This window comes from Papaver somniferum, chromosome 7, assembly GCF_003573695.1.
Source record: "Papaver somniferum cultivar HN1 chromosome 7, ASM357369v1, whole genome shotgun sequence".
In the NCBI taxonomy this organism is placed as follows: domain Eukaryota; kingdom Viridiplantae; phylum Streptophyta; class Magnoliopsida; order Ranunculales; family Papaveraceae; genus Papaver; species Papaver somniferum.
In genome coordinates, this window is record NC_039364.1 from 165,337,289 (window position 1) to 165,354,254 (window position 16,966).

Below are 16,966 nucleotides of genomic sequence, written 5' to 3' on the forward strand. Positions count from 1 at the left end.
ACACGTGGATTTACAAATGTCCTGTAATGATTTCTAGGAGAGAGATCATTTTTATAAGATGCCTGGTTTCCTGTGAACGGGACCTTCACTGTAGTAGTCGTCCGACTATTTACTCCATTGACAGTAGAAAGAAGCAACTTGTGAAGTTCAGAAACACGTTTCTTTCTAGCAAAACAATGGATAACATAGTGATTTTTTTTTACACATAAGGTACAAATTCGTGGAAGAGAAGCAACAACCGGTACTTGTTTAAACTTCATAGCCACCGGAGAAGATTGTAAGTTATGAAAACCTTTCTTGGCACAATCTTTTTCTGGAGAAAATTTCATTCTGTAAAGTAATTCATGAGAATTAGTTTGTGCAGAAGAATTTTTCTTTAAGACTGAGTTTTCCTTTTCCAAGGATTCGCACTGTCCATGGGCTAAGACAAGCGGTGCTTCAAGTTTCTCCTTCTCAACACGAAGTCTGTCTAGATCAGATGAATGCGTCTTGATCAAACAATTTTCTCTAATTGATCCTTCTTTGACCAGCTTTTCAAGATCACAAATCTTTTCACGTCGTATGTTGTTTTCTTGAAGAAGTTTCTCAATTTCCTTAGAGAATGACCCTATAATGTTGTAGAGTACTTGCTCACGATCAATAGACTTTTCGAATTCATCCATGAGCTGTACATGATCCTTGAGATCAACAAGCTCTGTGGAATTTTTTGAAATTCTGATGAGCTCCATTTCATCTATTGCCATTATGTCCAAAGTCTCATTGGAGGAAGAATGACCAACAGATGATGGAACAGTCTTCGTACCTCGGGATTCGGAAGAATCATCTAAGGAGTGACCCTTTGAGGTATTTCCGAGACGCTTGACAAAGTTGACAACTTTGGGAGGCATTTTGTTATGCGTATGAGATCTTGTCCACAGACTCAGATTGCTACAAACACAGACTGATGAGGTCTTAAACGTGTTTGCCTGCTCTTATACCAATTGAAAAAGCGGGGGTCTAACAACACCACCCAATATTTCGCTTAGCAATCTGTATGGACTAACTCCGAAATACTTTGCTAGAGAATCAACTAGAGAGTCAGACTCAATATAGATAAAAGCATATCAAGGAGTTAATATCTCTCTCTTGATTTGATTTTTACTCAAGCTAAAAACAATAGCGAGTCCTTATCAAATACAAGGAATACTTGGACGGTATCAAAGACCAATGTCCAAGGATCAATCAGTATCAGTCAACAACCAAAGGTTGGATTTCCAATTGATGATCACGGACGCACAACCTGTATTATTTCAATTATATAAAATATAATACGGAAAACAAATAACACAGACACCAGAAATTTTGTTAACGAGGAAACCGCAAATGCATAAAACCCCCGGGACCTAGTCCAGATTGAATGCACACTGTATTAAGCCGCTACAGACACTAGCCTACTGCAAACTAACTTCGGACTGGACTATAGTTGAACCCCAATCAGTCTCCCACCGATCCAAGGTACAGTTGTACTCCTACGACTCTGATCCCAGCAGGATACTGCGCACTTGATTCCCTTAGCTGATCTCACCTACAACCAAGAGTTGCTGCAACCCAAAATCACAGACTTGATAATAAATAGATCTGTCTCACAAAGAAAAGTCTATCAAAGTATAAATCTGTCTCCCATAGATAAACCCTAGGTTTTGTTCCATATTTTGATATAAAATCAAGGTGAACAGGAACCAATTGATAATCCGGTCTTATATTCCCGAAGAACAGCCTAGATTAATCAATCACCTCTCTACAATCCTTCCTGACTACACAAGCGGATTGTCGAGGAATCACAAACAGTGAGATGAAGATGTTTGTGACTTATTTATCTTGCCTATCGGAGAACTCTCACGATCTCAAGCCAATCAATCGATTGTACTCGTACGATAGAAGATGCAAGATCAGATCACACAACTACGATAAAGTAGTATCGGTCTGGCTTCACAATCCCAATGAAGTCTTTAAGTCGTTAACCTGATTTAAGAGTAGAAAATCAAAGGTTAATGGAGATTGACTCTAGCGGGCGCACTAGTAGCACACAGACGTGTGGGGATTAGTTTTGCACAATGTTAGATGTCTCCTTTATATAGCCTTCAAATCAGGGTTTTGCCTTAGTTACAAAGCAATCCTTATTCACCGTTAGATGAAAACTTGATTTAGATTCAAGCTAATATTTCTCAACCGTTAGATCGAAAACTTAGCTTGTCACACACACTTGGGTAGACGTTTATTAAGTTCGTGAAAACCATGCCCAAATGTGTACGTGTATGTTGGTTCCACATAGTAACCCAAAAGGTTAACCATATGAGCATTTCATATTAACCTTGTTCTTCTTCACCGTAACTAGTTCAATTGACTCAAATGAACTAGTTAAAGAGTTGTTCAATTGCTATGAGATCTTATGTAACTACACAAGACACAATTGAAACAAAGATGATTCGATTCGATTGAATCGGCTCATGAACATCATAGCCACGGTTTGATAAAGCATTCCTTAGTAATTTAATATTTCATGTTCAGAGCACATCTTTAGATCATAACCTCTTAAGTTCACAAACAAGTTCGCGAAATTAAGTTAATCGGTTAAGTTTTCCAAATTCAGCGGAAATTCTTGGAAAGAGAACTTCCGCCAGTTCGCGGACAGGGTTCGCGGACTTAGCACACAAACGAGTTTTGGAAAATCCAACAAAAATTCTCGATCGAGAACTTCCGACAGTTCGCGGACTTGGCAAGCCAATTCCACAATCCTCCCGATTTCTCTTGATCAACAAAGTTCGAAAATTTCGGTACAAGGAATACATGGTTCTGTAATCTAAACTCTCATTTCAATCATTGGGACATTCTCATAGGATGCTATGTAGCCGTTATTCACAGACCAATTCACGTCAGAGCAATTCTCAAAGTGATTGAAACTTTTCATGATTTTCGTCACTAGGTGAAGATAAACTTGATCAAAGTGAAACGCTTTACCAACACACAATCTCGAGATAAAAGATAAGCAATGAATGCTCAGCTCGAAACATCAAATGTGTATGATCTAGTCTATATAACATACGACTTTTGTCTCATAAGAAGTAGGAGATAGAAGAGATAGACTTTTGAGTGATAGATAAGTTCAAGTCTCCACATACCTTTTTGTTGATGAAGTTCCACAGTTCCTTGTATAGATCTTCGTCGTTGTATGATGAATCGCCATGAAGTCCTTGAGCTCAACTACACTTTTCTATCCTAGTCCGAGACTTAGCTATGTAGGCTAGAAATCAAGACTTATAGTTTTGATCACTAACATTGACAAACATTCTTGAGATAACAACGCATGCGAGGTTGGCCGAGCTATGCTCTAACACGTCCAGCTAAGTATTTGGTGTAAATCAAGTGTAAGTTATTAGTTAGGTATAAATCCTCACATAAGTTTTGTATACCCACGTTTTCGTTAACGGCGTTATAAACGGCCAGTTAAATAAGGGTGTAAATAGAGTTTAATTCATTTTTTAAGGTTTCGACCAATAGAGTCCCGCCACTTGTCTTCTCCAGAATTTCTCTAGTTCAAAGTTTTTATCTCATTTAAATTGAGAGGGGTGTCACACTCACCGTGCGATGCGGGAACTCATATGACTTAGTGTTTTAAAGGAGGGGAGATTGGTTTGATTGGCATTTTGATCATCTATTCCGTCTTAATAATATGTTTGCAATAAAGTCATAATAATATTTTTTCTATAATAATGATAATGATGTTCTGGGATGCTGATTGAGGTTTGTTTTCTTTTACAGGATTTAGTGAGTTACATTCAATTGCTTATAATTTAATTAGTGAATATTTTGTTTATTTCATATATGTCTTGTGAAACTAGAAAATAGAGAAGGAGACACAAAGTAGAGAGAAACAAGAGAGAGAGAGAGAAATTCTATTAATCAGTACTATATGCAAACATTAGAGCCTCTATTTATAGGTAAAGACACAAGGGCTTCCCAGTAATAAATGAGATTTACCCTAGATATTCTTAACATAATTACACGTCTATAACACTCCCCCTGATGACATTGTGTCTAAGCTAATTGCCTCGTTAAAACCTTGACAGGAAACCCCAAAGGGACAAAACCTGATCGAAGGGAAAAGAGTACAATTGTGAGTAAGCTTAGAACGGAGCTGGACATGCATATGTTGTCTCATTCAAACCTTGACAAGGAAAACCCAGTGGGACAAAATAGTCCAGTAAAATACCTTTTACTATTATGCTCCCCCTGATAAGTACTTCAATTAAATCTTTGGCTTGCAAATCTTCGAGTCGACACTTCCCAATTTCGATAAACGAATTTCTTGAATGTTGGAGACAACAATGCTTTCATCAGAAATATGCCAATTAATGAAGTCTTCTTTTGTGTTAGTCTTGTAATAGTAGTGTTCTCGAGTTTTCATGTTTCTTTCAATACATTAAGTACTTGTGTGTTAGATTGCTAATTTCTTGGAGATGATTTGCAGAAGTTTCTTCAACAAAGTGCCAATAAGATGTTGCCTTGTGAACACCTTGTCAGGAAAAACCACATGGGAAAAAACCTGAAACAGAGGTAAAAGAGTACAACTTTTGACGTAAATAGAGATGCTAATTAACTCAACTATATGAGTATTATAGAAAACAAGCACCAAATTATAACTATAGTCTATATCATAGACAAGTTTTAAGCAAACATAATATCTTAACTGCAGATTTAAGAAAAATATAATATTTATGCTGATAAAGCGTGGATTTTTTGTGTTTTTAAGAACTCCTCAAGAGACCTATAATGTTGATACCATCAACTAATCAATCTGGATTTTTGGTTTTGTATTAAATTTCTAAAAACACATAAAGGATTGTTAAAACCTAACACAATCGAGTCAGGTGGTTGTCTGGATATAATTTGAATCCTATAAGAATTACAAATTTGAATATGTTCCCAATCACATTTCTTGTGTAAATGCAATATGAGTCCTTCAAGGACTACCACGCCAAAAGCATTATACATAGAGAACAAAAATTTATTGAATCAATCCTAGGGTTTGAGCAAAAATAAAACCCTTAAAATCGTCCTAAAAAGGAACATATTTCCCGTATAACGTGCTATGAGTACACCATCCTTTAAATAGGCTTGCAATTTTAAGGTGTTAAGTCTTGGATCCAAAATTGCGTTTCACATATGTCGATATTTCTCTGCAGAGGGGTTCACAACCACCATCACTTATTTCAGTAGCTACTGTAAATGAATATTCGACCTTAATTAGCATTTCACAATCCCACAAAATTTTCCAGTGTTTGCATATCTTGAAAAAATTCAATCAACTGGTACCAGCGCCCGTAGGCATTATAATCTCCCCATCTTCCAGTGAGGAGATATGAACTATGAGAATGTGGATCTTGTTTTGATAGACTCTATTGAAGTACTATATGTAGCTTATTCTAAAATGCTACTTTTTGCTATATGTGACTGGATTTTCCTTTCGAAAGGCAATAGCTTATATAAAAGCAAAATGAGACATTTCACACCAATTAATAATGACAACTTTTTTTCGATTTTGATCGTGTTAGAGAGAAACTGTTATAACTTTTAAGTTAATTAACATAAGATTCTGATAATGTATGCTCTCCCCCTGATCACGGTGGAATTTTCTTTTTATCTCATATACGAAAACTTCAAGTTTCGTAAAGTATTGTCTGATTAGTTCGAGATATATACTCGTTACGAAATATGTCTTTCGACATAAAAAAAAAATGTAGACTTAATAGACATACATATTTACCATCAACCATGGATTGTTTTTTGTAACATAAATAAAAATTATATGTCAAAACCAAAAACATTGAAAATACGCAAACATTTCATGTAGTGGCGTCTAATAGAAAAAGACATAATTCGATTCATATGCTTAGGGATGAGTCTGGATTATGGATTGAAGATAAACATCAGTTAGATGTTCTTTTAAAGAACCATTTTGCTAAGATCAATACTTCTTCTGGTAGGCAAATTAATGGTGTCTTTAATAATATCATTAGTGAAGTTGTTACAGAAGAGGAAAATTTAAAGCTAGTTAAAATGTCAGATGTGGAAGAGATAAAAAGTGTTTTATTTAGTATGAATCCTTGGGGTTCTCCAGGGCTTGATGGCTATCCACCTGGAGTTTTTCAAACCTATTGGAATCTGGTTGAGACTGAAGTGGTTGAATTAGTTAAAAGATTTTTGCAAACAGGGAAATTGCCGGATTCTCTGAATGAATCTTTTATTTTTTTTATTCCTAAGGTAGACAATCCAGTTACTCCTGTGGATTTTAGGGCGATAAGCTTAAGTAATGCGCTTTATAAGCTCATCTCAAAAAATTTATCTTTGCGGCTTAAAAATGTTTTGAACAAAATCATTTCGCCGAATCAATATGTTTTTATACCAAAAAGGCAGATTGTGGATAACGTAGTCATAGTGCATGAAATGTTGCATAGTATGGAAACGAGTAAATATAAAAAGGGCTACTTAGCACTGAAATTATATTTATCCAAGGCGTTTGATAAAATGAAATGGAATTTTATCATTTTTATGTTTAAGAATTTAGGTTTCTCTCAGAGAAGGTGTAACTTAATATATGAATGCATTTCCACGGTTAAGTCAACGGTCTTATTGAATGGGATTCCTGGAATTCAGTTTTGTCCGACTAGAGGGCTTCATCAAGGAGATTCAATCTCCCCGTATCTGTTCATCACTGCTTTAGAGGGTCTATCAAGGTTGTTTTTAAATGCTGAGAATCAAAAGACTTTTTCAGGAGTTAATTCAATTATAACTGTCCAACAATATCACACCTCTTGTTTGCGGATGACTGTTTTATTTTCTGTAGGGCTGATATAGCGGAGGTTAGAAATTCGATGAATATTCTTGATATCTTTACTTCTTCCTCCGTGCAGACAATTAATTTTCATAAATCAGGAGTTTATTTTAGCAAAAAGGTGCATAATAAGCATATTGTTGTAGGGCCTATGGCGCATAGATGTGCGGCCCAACTAGGTAGTTAGGGTTTTCCCATGGTTATATATAAAGCATACTCTGCTATGTAATATGGTTGTTGCTATCAATACAATCCCTCTTGATGCTTCTCTTACTCTTGGTCTTCTCTCTGTTTTTCCTTTAATGACGTTATCATGCACGAGTTCTACCTTGAAGTTAAAAGTTGGAATCGATGATTTTCTTTCCTTACTTTGCCATCAAAAGAACGAAGCTGTACCCGGTTGGATTTGTTGATTATTTTTCCCCCATTGTATGTACACATTTCATCATCCACCACGTGTACAGGAAGAGACATGTGGAAAGCATGCAAAGCGAGACATCAAAACATGATAACAAGCAGTCATAACCTAGGGGAGCATCTCATCAGAAAATATCACCGGTCAGCAGATCTGACGTTCAAGGACTGAGGATCACAGAGGTATGATGGAAAATAGGAGCACCAGATAATACCCCTCGGGTGTTAGTACATCCTATCCCAAGGAAGATCCAAGATCAACGGCTGAGAGAGAGTTTAACTGACATGGATGTGACCAGACTAAGAGACACTTGTCTGACACGAGCAGACGTCCAACTGCTCGCATTAAATACCAAGAGATATACACACGTCAATCAGCTCATGGAATAAGCGAGGATAGCTCTTCGTATTCAAGCTTAGACCGCAGCATATACCGAAGACCTCTGCGTAATGGGCACAAAGCACAAGAATATAAGGTTGCAACGGCATCTCAGAAGTAGGACCCACATTTCAACCCTATAAATACCCCTCTCCACTAAGAGAGAAGGGGGCGACCAATCCACAACCCTTAGAAGAGAACATAAGAGAGAGAAATAGGAAGAGTAAGTAAATGCCCTGCTTCCGCAGACTAATGTATACTCAAAATTCATTCGTCTTTGTAAACATTCAATACATAGTGAAACACCAACCCCCGTGGATGTAGGCCTTAGTGCCGAACCACGTAAATCTCCATCTTATTTATATTTCAACACTTTTATATTCATCGCATATCCCTTATGATTCGTATTTATGTTCGTATCCGTAGTCTTACTCTTCATACGATCATTTTCCTGATATTATTCGACTAGGCAGTGATAAGCCCGAGGGCTTTGAGTCGATGAATCGATAGCATCATCTATTTTATGCATGTGCCATTTAATTCAAGAGTTTTTATTATATGCGAACATTGTTTGTGAACACATATTAGCCCTCGTGATTTATGTGTTCACATCCATAAAGAATGGTTTCTCAATCACATCCGTTAAAAAAGCACAAGCTCAGCGGCTTCCGCAAAAAAAAAGAAAAGGTTTTGTCCCCATCTCATTCTTCTTTCAATCAGATCCCTTAAAGATTTAAAATGTATGTTTCCCTGTTTTCAAATTAATCGGATTTGATTGCATTCATGATGTCTATGAACCTATTTTAAAATAAATAACCTCATGTATGTTGTATGGTTGATTCATCTTGCTTTGGATGTCTGTATTATTGCCCATCACATGCGATTTAAATAACTATCTTGCCTAAATTGTTTATAATGATCCTACTTCGATACTGAGATCAATATACGTATTTTTCCTTTAAGATGATTATTAGTCCACTGACCTCCTACCGTTACGTGTCTGCAATGTAGTCAATATCGGCCGTATCGGCCGATATATCGGGGATATTTCGGATATCGGCCCAGAACGATACGATAAGAAGGATATCGGGGATACGATATTCGCCCGATAATATCGACCGTATCGGTCGAATATCGGCCGTTTCGGTCAAATATCGGCCGTATCGGTCGATACGAAATTTTCCTACATTTCCCGATATGAGACGGTATTGGTCGTTTTCTATAAAGTTTAAGGGTAATTTTGGCGAAGAAAGTCTTCCAGGTGGTAGTAGAGGTGCATGTAGCTCTCGAAGCAAGTTACTAAAGTTACTCTTTTGTTTTTTTGATAAAATTGATGTTATCTATTATATCTTATCCGAAAATGTGTGGAGAAAATGTTTAATATAAAATTATAGTCTCTAAATCTAGAACCGATATTATACCGATATTTCAACGATAATATCCCCGATATAAAATCGTACCAGTATATCGGTCCCGGCCGAGATGAACCGATATCCGATATTAACTACATAGCGTGTCTGTTTACATGAACTTTATGAACGGAGGGAATCTTCTTGTTTTGTTTTTTTTGGTCCGAGGAGAAAGCAAATCAGGTCCCGTTCCAACCCGTCTGATCCTGTACCGTTCCAACCCGGATCCTACACCTGCTGCTATTCCAACCTGACCTCGTTTTGGATGTTGGGACGCGCATGGCCAACGCTGTTCCGGTTTTGTATATGCGCTTGGGGAACCGAAACTTGGTTTTGCATGTGTATTGTACAGTGGGAACTTAAGGTCGGCTTGCGACTTGGGGTATGTAACTATAACGCGAGTTTTTATATGCTAGGCTTATTTATTTATTTTTAGAATATGCCTAGTTTTGTTTATTTTTGTCTTAAAATAAGTCAACAACATATAAACAGTCAATTTAAATTATTTTTATTTATCTCAATCATTAAGAATTTTGGTCTTAATGTTATTTGTTCTCTTGAATATGATATTGGCTATAGTTGAATGGTGTATTTTATTCAATTGGTTGTACCAACTCAATTCCAATGTATTTATTTGGGGTTTAGAATTACTTGAGCACCATTATTGTGTACTTGATATTTTCTCCCCAAATTTGAAATGTCCCGTGGGATGTAATCCACTGGCTCGACTATTAAAGAGTCATTTTCAAAAGATACATTACAAATAAAATCACATGTATTCCAATTTTATGGAAGAACTCACAAAAGATGATATGAGTCAGAAAATATCAATTTTTCAACTTCATCCATGATACTAATTAACGAACCAGTATATGTTGAAGTATGGCAACAAGAGAAATATCTTTAGTAATATATTCCTAAAGTAAGTGGTTGACATGTGTAGTGAGATTCTCTTGGCCTGTTGAGATAATGAATATTCTCAAATTATGCTAAATGTAGCAAAATTGAAAATGGAAAGAACCCCGAAGTAATGAGGGTTAGACATGCCGACTCATATAAAGCATGTGAAAAGGGACATATATATCATGAGACAAAGATGTACCCCCCCCCCCCCCCCCCCCCCCCCCCCCCACACACACACTAGTAATGACACCAAAGTACACGTATCAACTGAATATGGGATGAAGCTAAAATGTAACTCTAGCTCCCATCATAAATGAAAGAGTTGGAAATGCACCTGGTCATAGATGTCGGTATACATAATGTAATGTGTGTATCATAATAGCAACCAATTTTCACATCAACTTTAATGCAACAAGAACTTTGCCTGGCCAATTGACTATCTTATTCAGTTGAACTAGATACAATGTCTACACTTATGGAGTGAAACCACGAGACGTAAATTCTCTAAAGCACTTGAGATATATCTGGATGAAACGTAACATATATTCGCTCTAAAGTAATTGAATCGAATCCTACTTTTGTTACTTAATAAGGCCACACCACTTATTAAATCTCTCAAGACTCAATGTCTAATCTCTGTATGTACTAAGGGTTAATCACACCAAAGGGTGTTCATGCATGAACTATTACCTACCTTTTTGTAAACTTACAATGAGAATGAAGTTGATTGCATCTATAAACTATTTCTAATGAATGTGGAAGGAAGCATATCCTTAGAAAATTAATGTGTCAATCTAGTGAATTGTAAATCACTGGAACTTGAGTTATTGAATTTATATTGACCCTATCAATGAACTGATTGGGATTGATTCATAAAGACTTTGACATAACCGTAAGGCACATTGGTTGTGACACGATGTTCCGTTTTGAAGTACTAACACGGGCGTCACTTCATTTGAGTGTACAAGACAATGAACTAATAGAATGCGAAGTTACGGCATCTATCACAATCAGTGATTTCTAAATTTACTAGATTTGCACTACCTCTCCCCATTATGCTTTAGAGTAACAAAGCAAGTCACTCATCTTACAAAGTCTTTCTTTAGCAAAACATGGTTGAGACCGCCTTGTTTTCCTTAGATGCAAATGGTAAATAACTCATTCTTCAAAGAAATAAAGTGTTGTTAATGAACATATATCCACGCATAATGCGGACCATTCAAGTGATTTATGGATCTGGTGGATGATTCAACGCATTGAATCAGTTATTGCTCACAACAAACGATGCGTTTAATTTTTGTAAAAATCCTAGCACATATTACACAATGAAAAGTGAAAAGGCTCACCACCCTTGTTAATGCTAGAGAATTTTCATCAAAAGGACTTGATGAATATTGCATGTTTAATAGGATCAATATAGAGCATCTTATACCCAATGGTCTCGCAGAGGCTATCATCAAAGGTTACAGATGGATCCTAAGGAATAGGTTATGCGTACCAACCTATTTTTTATTGCTTTGGGGATATGCAATATTACACGCATCTTACTTAATTCGTTTTTAGAACCCAATATTAGTCAACCTTTTCTGAGTATCAGTTGGTAACTGGATTTAAGCCTGGCATTCGTGTTCTTACGCATTTTTGGTTGCACTATATATGTTCCATTACGACTACACATCGTACTATGATGGGTCTTCTAAACTGTTAAGTAGTTATGTTGGAAATGAGTTCCCAACAATTATCCGCATTTTAAAACTTTTGGCAGGAGATCTCTTACCGCTAGATTTGCGGGTTATCACTTTAATGAGACGGTATTCCCGTCGTTAGGGGGAGATACGACAAAGTATTTTCTAAGGGAACAACAGGAATTGTCGTGGTGTGTTCCCAATGTGTCTCATATTGATTCTTGTACTCCACAAATGTAAACTTGGAGTGATAAAGAATTTTCGATTTTCAGAATGTACACTGATGTTGCTAAAGTGATGAGATCACACATACCAGCTGCAAACCTACCTGCAAAGTTACAAATCCTCAATACGGGATATACACCATAGACTAAGGTGTTGCAACTGCACTCAGTGGAAGTGTGGTTGAGGCCGTGGCTCCATAAAGGAAGTTGGAGCGACCACTTGGTTCGATCAATCCTCACCTAGAAAGGAAGTAGGTGAGTAAGGCACAACTTATTTATATCATCAGAAATCATCTCATAAGATTGTCCCTGGATATGTCCGTGAATCAAACTAGAGGACGCTCCGAAGTTTTAAATGATTCTAGAAAACAATGAAATCCTGACAGATTATGAGAATGCATATGAGTCAATGGAAGGATCATGCGTGCACAATGATGATATAATCCATAAATAGTTGCTCCAGAAGTTGAGCACAATGAGATCGAACCATGCTTTATTTTGATTAATTTCAAATAAATAGCATATTTGGCCTATACAATCCAGGTAGAACTTGGTTTTTTGAAAAATATACAAGTATTTGGTGTGGTGGTGCTAACCAACCAAGTGTGAAGCCTATTGGACATACATGATTAATTTGTCACAAAGCATAATGAGAAGAAAGAAGGCTTAAAGGATAAAGACTCACCTTGTGGTGTGAGGTTTCTCACAAAGCCCTGGAATTGTTCTCTTGTAATGAACTTCATAGTGTTCCGCTACTCAGTTAGCTTGGTAATTTCAAAAGGACTTGAAATGAAGCATATGTATGTGGTTGTTACGTATCTCTGAAAGAATCAAGAGATAGAAGATATTTACAAAAGTAATTGATAGCCTTTTGTTACCCAAATCAAGTGACTCTAAACCACAGAGTGTGTTTACAGTTAGTTAAAACGCTCACTTATAGATAGAAGCAATCAGGCGGATGTGGTATACCCGTCTAAGTGACTATTTGATTTGGAGGGGATAGAAAAGTAAGTTATTTTCATTGCGTATTCACAAGAAAGTTCCTGATTTGGAATTGTAGCTATCTATGTCGATGGTACAGACATGATGGGTACTCTTGATGTAATAAGAGATCTTAAAGCTATTTGAAATCCGAATTTGAGATGAAAAATCTGGGGAAAGATCGAGCTTGTGGTATATTATTATACCAGTTTTTATTCGTCTAAAGTTTTCAGGCAATTTAATAAAGACATGCATCCTGATAGCACTCCCATGATTAGTCGAGGTACAAATGTAAGTAAATGACCAATTCGTCTAAATGAAGATGACGAAGATGTGTCGGGAGATGAATTTCCCTTATCTTAGTACAATAGACGCATATACTTAACATAATATACTCGACCAAATGTTACATCCTCGGTGAACTTGTTAGCTAGATATAGCTCAGCGCCAACGCAACGTCATTGGAATGGTATAATTAATGTAATCATATACTTAAAAGTAACCACTGATAAGAGTTTGCTTTATCCGTGCAAAGACATAAAAAAAGGGAATGCTAAAGGAACTGCAATCCAAAGGTTGTTGATTATGAAGGACCAATAATATCTTCTCCAACGAAAGTAATCAGGGGGAGATATGGTAGACTATTTTCTAAGTCATTACCGATATTCAATTTCGAAAAGTACATGACTAAAGGAACAGTCTGGAACAACTCTGAAAGTAATCATGGGGAGATGCCGACATCAGGGGGAGGATCCAAGGATAAGATGTCGACATAATTTACTTCGAAATTGAAGCTGTGTTGTACTTTTTTTCCCTTCGATCGAGAATAGTTTTTCCCAAAAGGTTTTGTTACTCGACAAGGTTTTTAGCGAGACAATGCTAAAAGCATCAAGTGTATTGAACGTTGAAGACATAAAGATCGTGTTGATATTATTGAAAAATATATGAATCAAAGAAATGAAACACGATAGTCCGTTAAGCAACGTAACTTCCAGAATCAACAACATGGTTCTATAAACATCTAAGTTACCAAAGTAAAGTGTGATAAACTCTTTTTGACTGCATTAGACTAATGAAAATTGTCTGACATCAGGGGGAGCATCTAATGGTGTGTTGAACTCTTTTCCTTCACCGAGGTTACTTTTCCCCACAGGGTTTTGTTGCTCGGCAAGGTTTTTAATGAGACAACAACAAACACCGGGAAGTAATTTCCCAACTAAGGCTATTGTCTTTCCCACTAGGATTTTCTTCCTTAGGAGTTGTGAAGCAACTAATCAACTTCAACGGAACAAAGTGATCATTTGCAAAAAATCACCTTTACTTGCATCTGTCACGTTGTACTCTTTTCCCTTCGTCAAGGTTTTATCCCACTGGGTTTTCCTTCATATTCGAGTCGAACTATGTTCTAAGTTTGCTTAATATTGTACTCTTTTTCTTTAGTTCAGGTTTTGTCCCTCTGGGTTTCCCTGGCGAAGTTTTAACGAGGCAATTAACTTAGACTCATCGATCTGTGAAGATCGTATTGCATGTGATGAACTACATGTAAAGTAAGAGACAACATGTGAAGTACTACATATGAAGAGTTGTACCAAGGTTTTATCCCACTAGTTTTTTACTTGTCAAAGTTTTAATGAGGCAATTGATTTCGGCACAAGTCATCAAGGAGAGGGCGACATTTGAAGAATTACATTCGAAGCACTATATGTGAAGCACTGCGTATGAAGTTCTATTGGACTGCACAAGGGGGAGTGTTGTAGGGCCTATGACCCATAGATGTGCGGCCCAACTAGGTAGTTAGGTTTTTCCCATGGTTATATATAAAGCATACTCTGCTATGTAATATGGTTTTTTCTATCAATACAATCCCTCTTGCCGCTTATCTTACTCTTGGTCTTCTCTCTGTTTTTCCCTTAAAGACATATTAAAATTTTAGCTAAAATGTTAAAGGTCCAACGAATCTCAAAATATGCTAAATACTTAGGGACACCGCTATTTTTTGGTAGGAGGAAAGCATTGAATTTTCAACCTTTGCTAGATAGGGCCTATAAGGCTTTAAATGGGTGGAAAGCTAAACTCTTATCACGAGCAGGGAAAATGGTTCTGATGAAATCTTCTTTATCTTCTTATCCTATATATCAGATGCAGTGTTTTAAATTTCCAAAGGTTGTTCTAGATGAGTATGATAAGTTGCAAAGAGATTTCTGGTGGGACAAAGATAACCCGAAAAATCCGTTCTATCTGAAAGCCTGGGATAGCATTAGAGTTTCAAAATATGCAGGTGGTATTGGGATTAGAGATCCACATATGGTTAATGTTTCTCTTCTAGCTAAATTGGGATGGAGGTTAATTCATAATCAAGATGCTCTATGGGTCAGGTTACTAAGATGAAAATATTTTCCTAGAACTCACCCTTTTCATAAGAATAGGGAGAATAATATATCTTGGGTTTGACATAGTATTAGGAACGGGTTGGAAGTAATTAAAGAAAATAGTATTTGGCAGGTGGGTAACGGTCGAAGCATTAACATTGCTTTAGATAACTGGATAGCGGGCATGGGTCCTTTAGCTGATTGGCATCATAATGAATTGAAATATGTCTCTGATCTTATAAGGGAAAATGGTAGTTGGGATCGGAATTTGATTGATTCAGTTTTTAATCCTATAATTGCAAACAGAATTAAAGCTATCCATATTGATATAAATAACCAAGATAGGATTAGATGGGAAGGTAGAAGGGATGGAGAGTTTTCAACAAAATCATCATATAACATTCTGACTCATGAAAATTCTAGTAATTTGGATAATTTTTTGTTACATCTATGGCGTCTGAATTTGCTTCCTAGAGTAATTTTGATTGTATGGAAGATGGCGGCAGATGTGTTGATTTTAAGGTCAAAAGTATATGATGTTTTAGGGCATTTTAATCCTTATTGTATGCTTTGTATGAATGATATAAGGGAGTCATCGAACCATCTTTTCAGGGAATGCAGTTTTACTAGGACAGTTTGGTCTGGTTTGGGTTTTCAAATGCCAAATGGTACTAATGATTTTCTGTCATGGGTGAAGTCTTGGTTTTCTCCTCCTTTGCATGAATGGAAGGAGATTTTTAGTATAATATGTTGGAAGATTTGGAAGTATAGGAATATGGTAGTGTTTCAAGGAGAAAAACCAAACCCAATAGCATGTATTAACCTGATTAAAATTGCAATTGATGGATGGGCTTTACTGATGAAAAAAGAAAATGTTGGTATATGTAATAGGAATTGTGTTAATTCCAGAGACATTAATAATATAATGTTGGCAAATAGGAACACGAGAAGAAGTATATATACAGATGCTTCTTTTGATAAGGAAACGGGTGAATTTGGGGTGGGATTGGTATTGTGGATTAATGATCGGATTGTTGATATTAAAATTTTTGCAGGATTCACAACAAGCTCAAAATGTGGAGAATCCCTCGCAGTGAAAGAAGCTTTGGAATGGGTGGAAGAACTGAATCTGCACAATGTTAAGGTGCTTACTGATTGTAAGAATGTGGAGAATTTTTTGGGTAACAAACCTTCAAGTTGCGAATGGAGATCAAAAGGCATACTGTCATAGGTGAAGGTTCTTTTGGGGAATCAGGTTTATGAAAAAGTAGCTTATGTACATAGGAAGTTGAATAAGGAAGCAGACTGTTTAGTAAAATGGGAAATATGTAAAAAAGGTTTTTTTTATGTAAGTAATACCCTTCCTAACAACCTGAAATGTAATATTATAAATGCTATGACTCAAGGTTGTGACATCTCTGTATATAACTTTCCTTAGCTCTTAATATATTTTGGTTTCATTAAAAAAATGCAAACAAATCTCTGATAATTTTGTGATCTCATGGATCAATGAGATATTGAGAATGATATTATGGATATTTTCTTTTTCAAAAGAAAATGAATTCAAGATCAATTTAGTCACTACAAGGACTAATAATAGAGGCTAACAAGCCGGATGCGCACCCATTCACCTTTAATGTCCTTAGAATATTCCAATTACGAATTGAACAAATTCGAATTGGTATTTTCTATTAGCTTAAACAATAATAACGATATAGAAAAATCTAATTC

General features: G+C 36.3%; 1 protein-coding gene across 1 annotated transcript; it reads left to right on the forward strand.

Annotated features, from left to right (window-relative positions):
- The first annotated feature begins 5,925 nt into the window (after window positions 1–5,925).
- Window positions 5,926–16,466, forward strand: LOC113295500. Its single transcript, XM_026543830.1, has 4 exons — window positions 5,926–6,773; window positions 6,884–6,899; window positions 15,006–15,236; window positions 15,369–16,466. Exons 1-4 carry the CDS (start codon window positions 5,926–5,928, stop codon window positions 16,464–16,466), a joined length of 2,193 nt encoding a protein of 730 aa, XP_026399615.1.
- Window positions 16,467–16,966: the final 500 nt, after the last annotated feature.

Bases quoted from the DNA above. Each gene is read 5' to 3' on its own strand.
- LOC113295500 (XM_026543830.1), top strand. From the start codon at position 5,926: ATGCTTAGGGATGAGTCTGGATTATGGATTGAAGATAAACATCAGTTA. The intron at 15,237-15,368 runs GTCAGGTTACTA...AGTATTTGGCAG, and splicing joins ATAATCAAGATGCTCTATGG to GTGGGTAACGGTCGAAGCAT.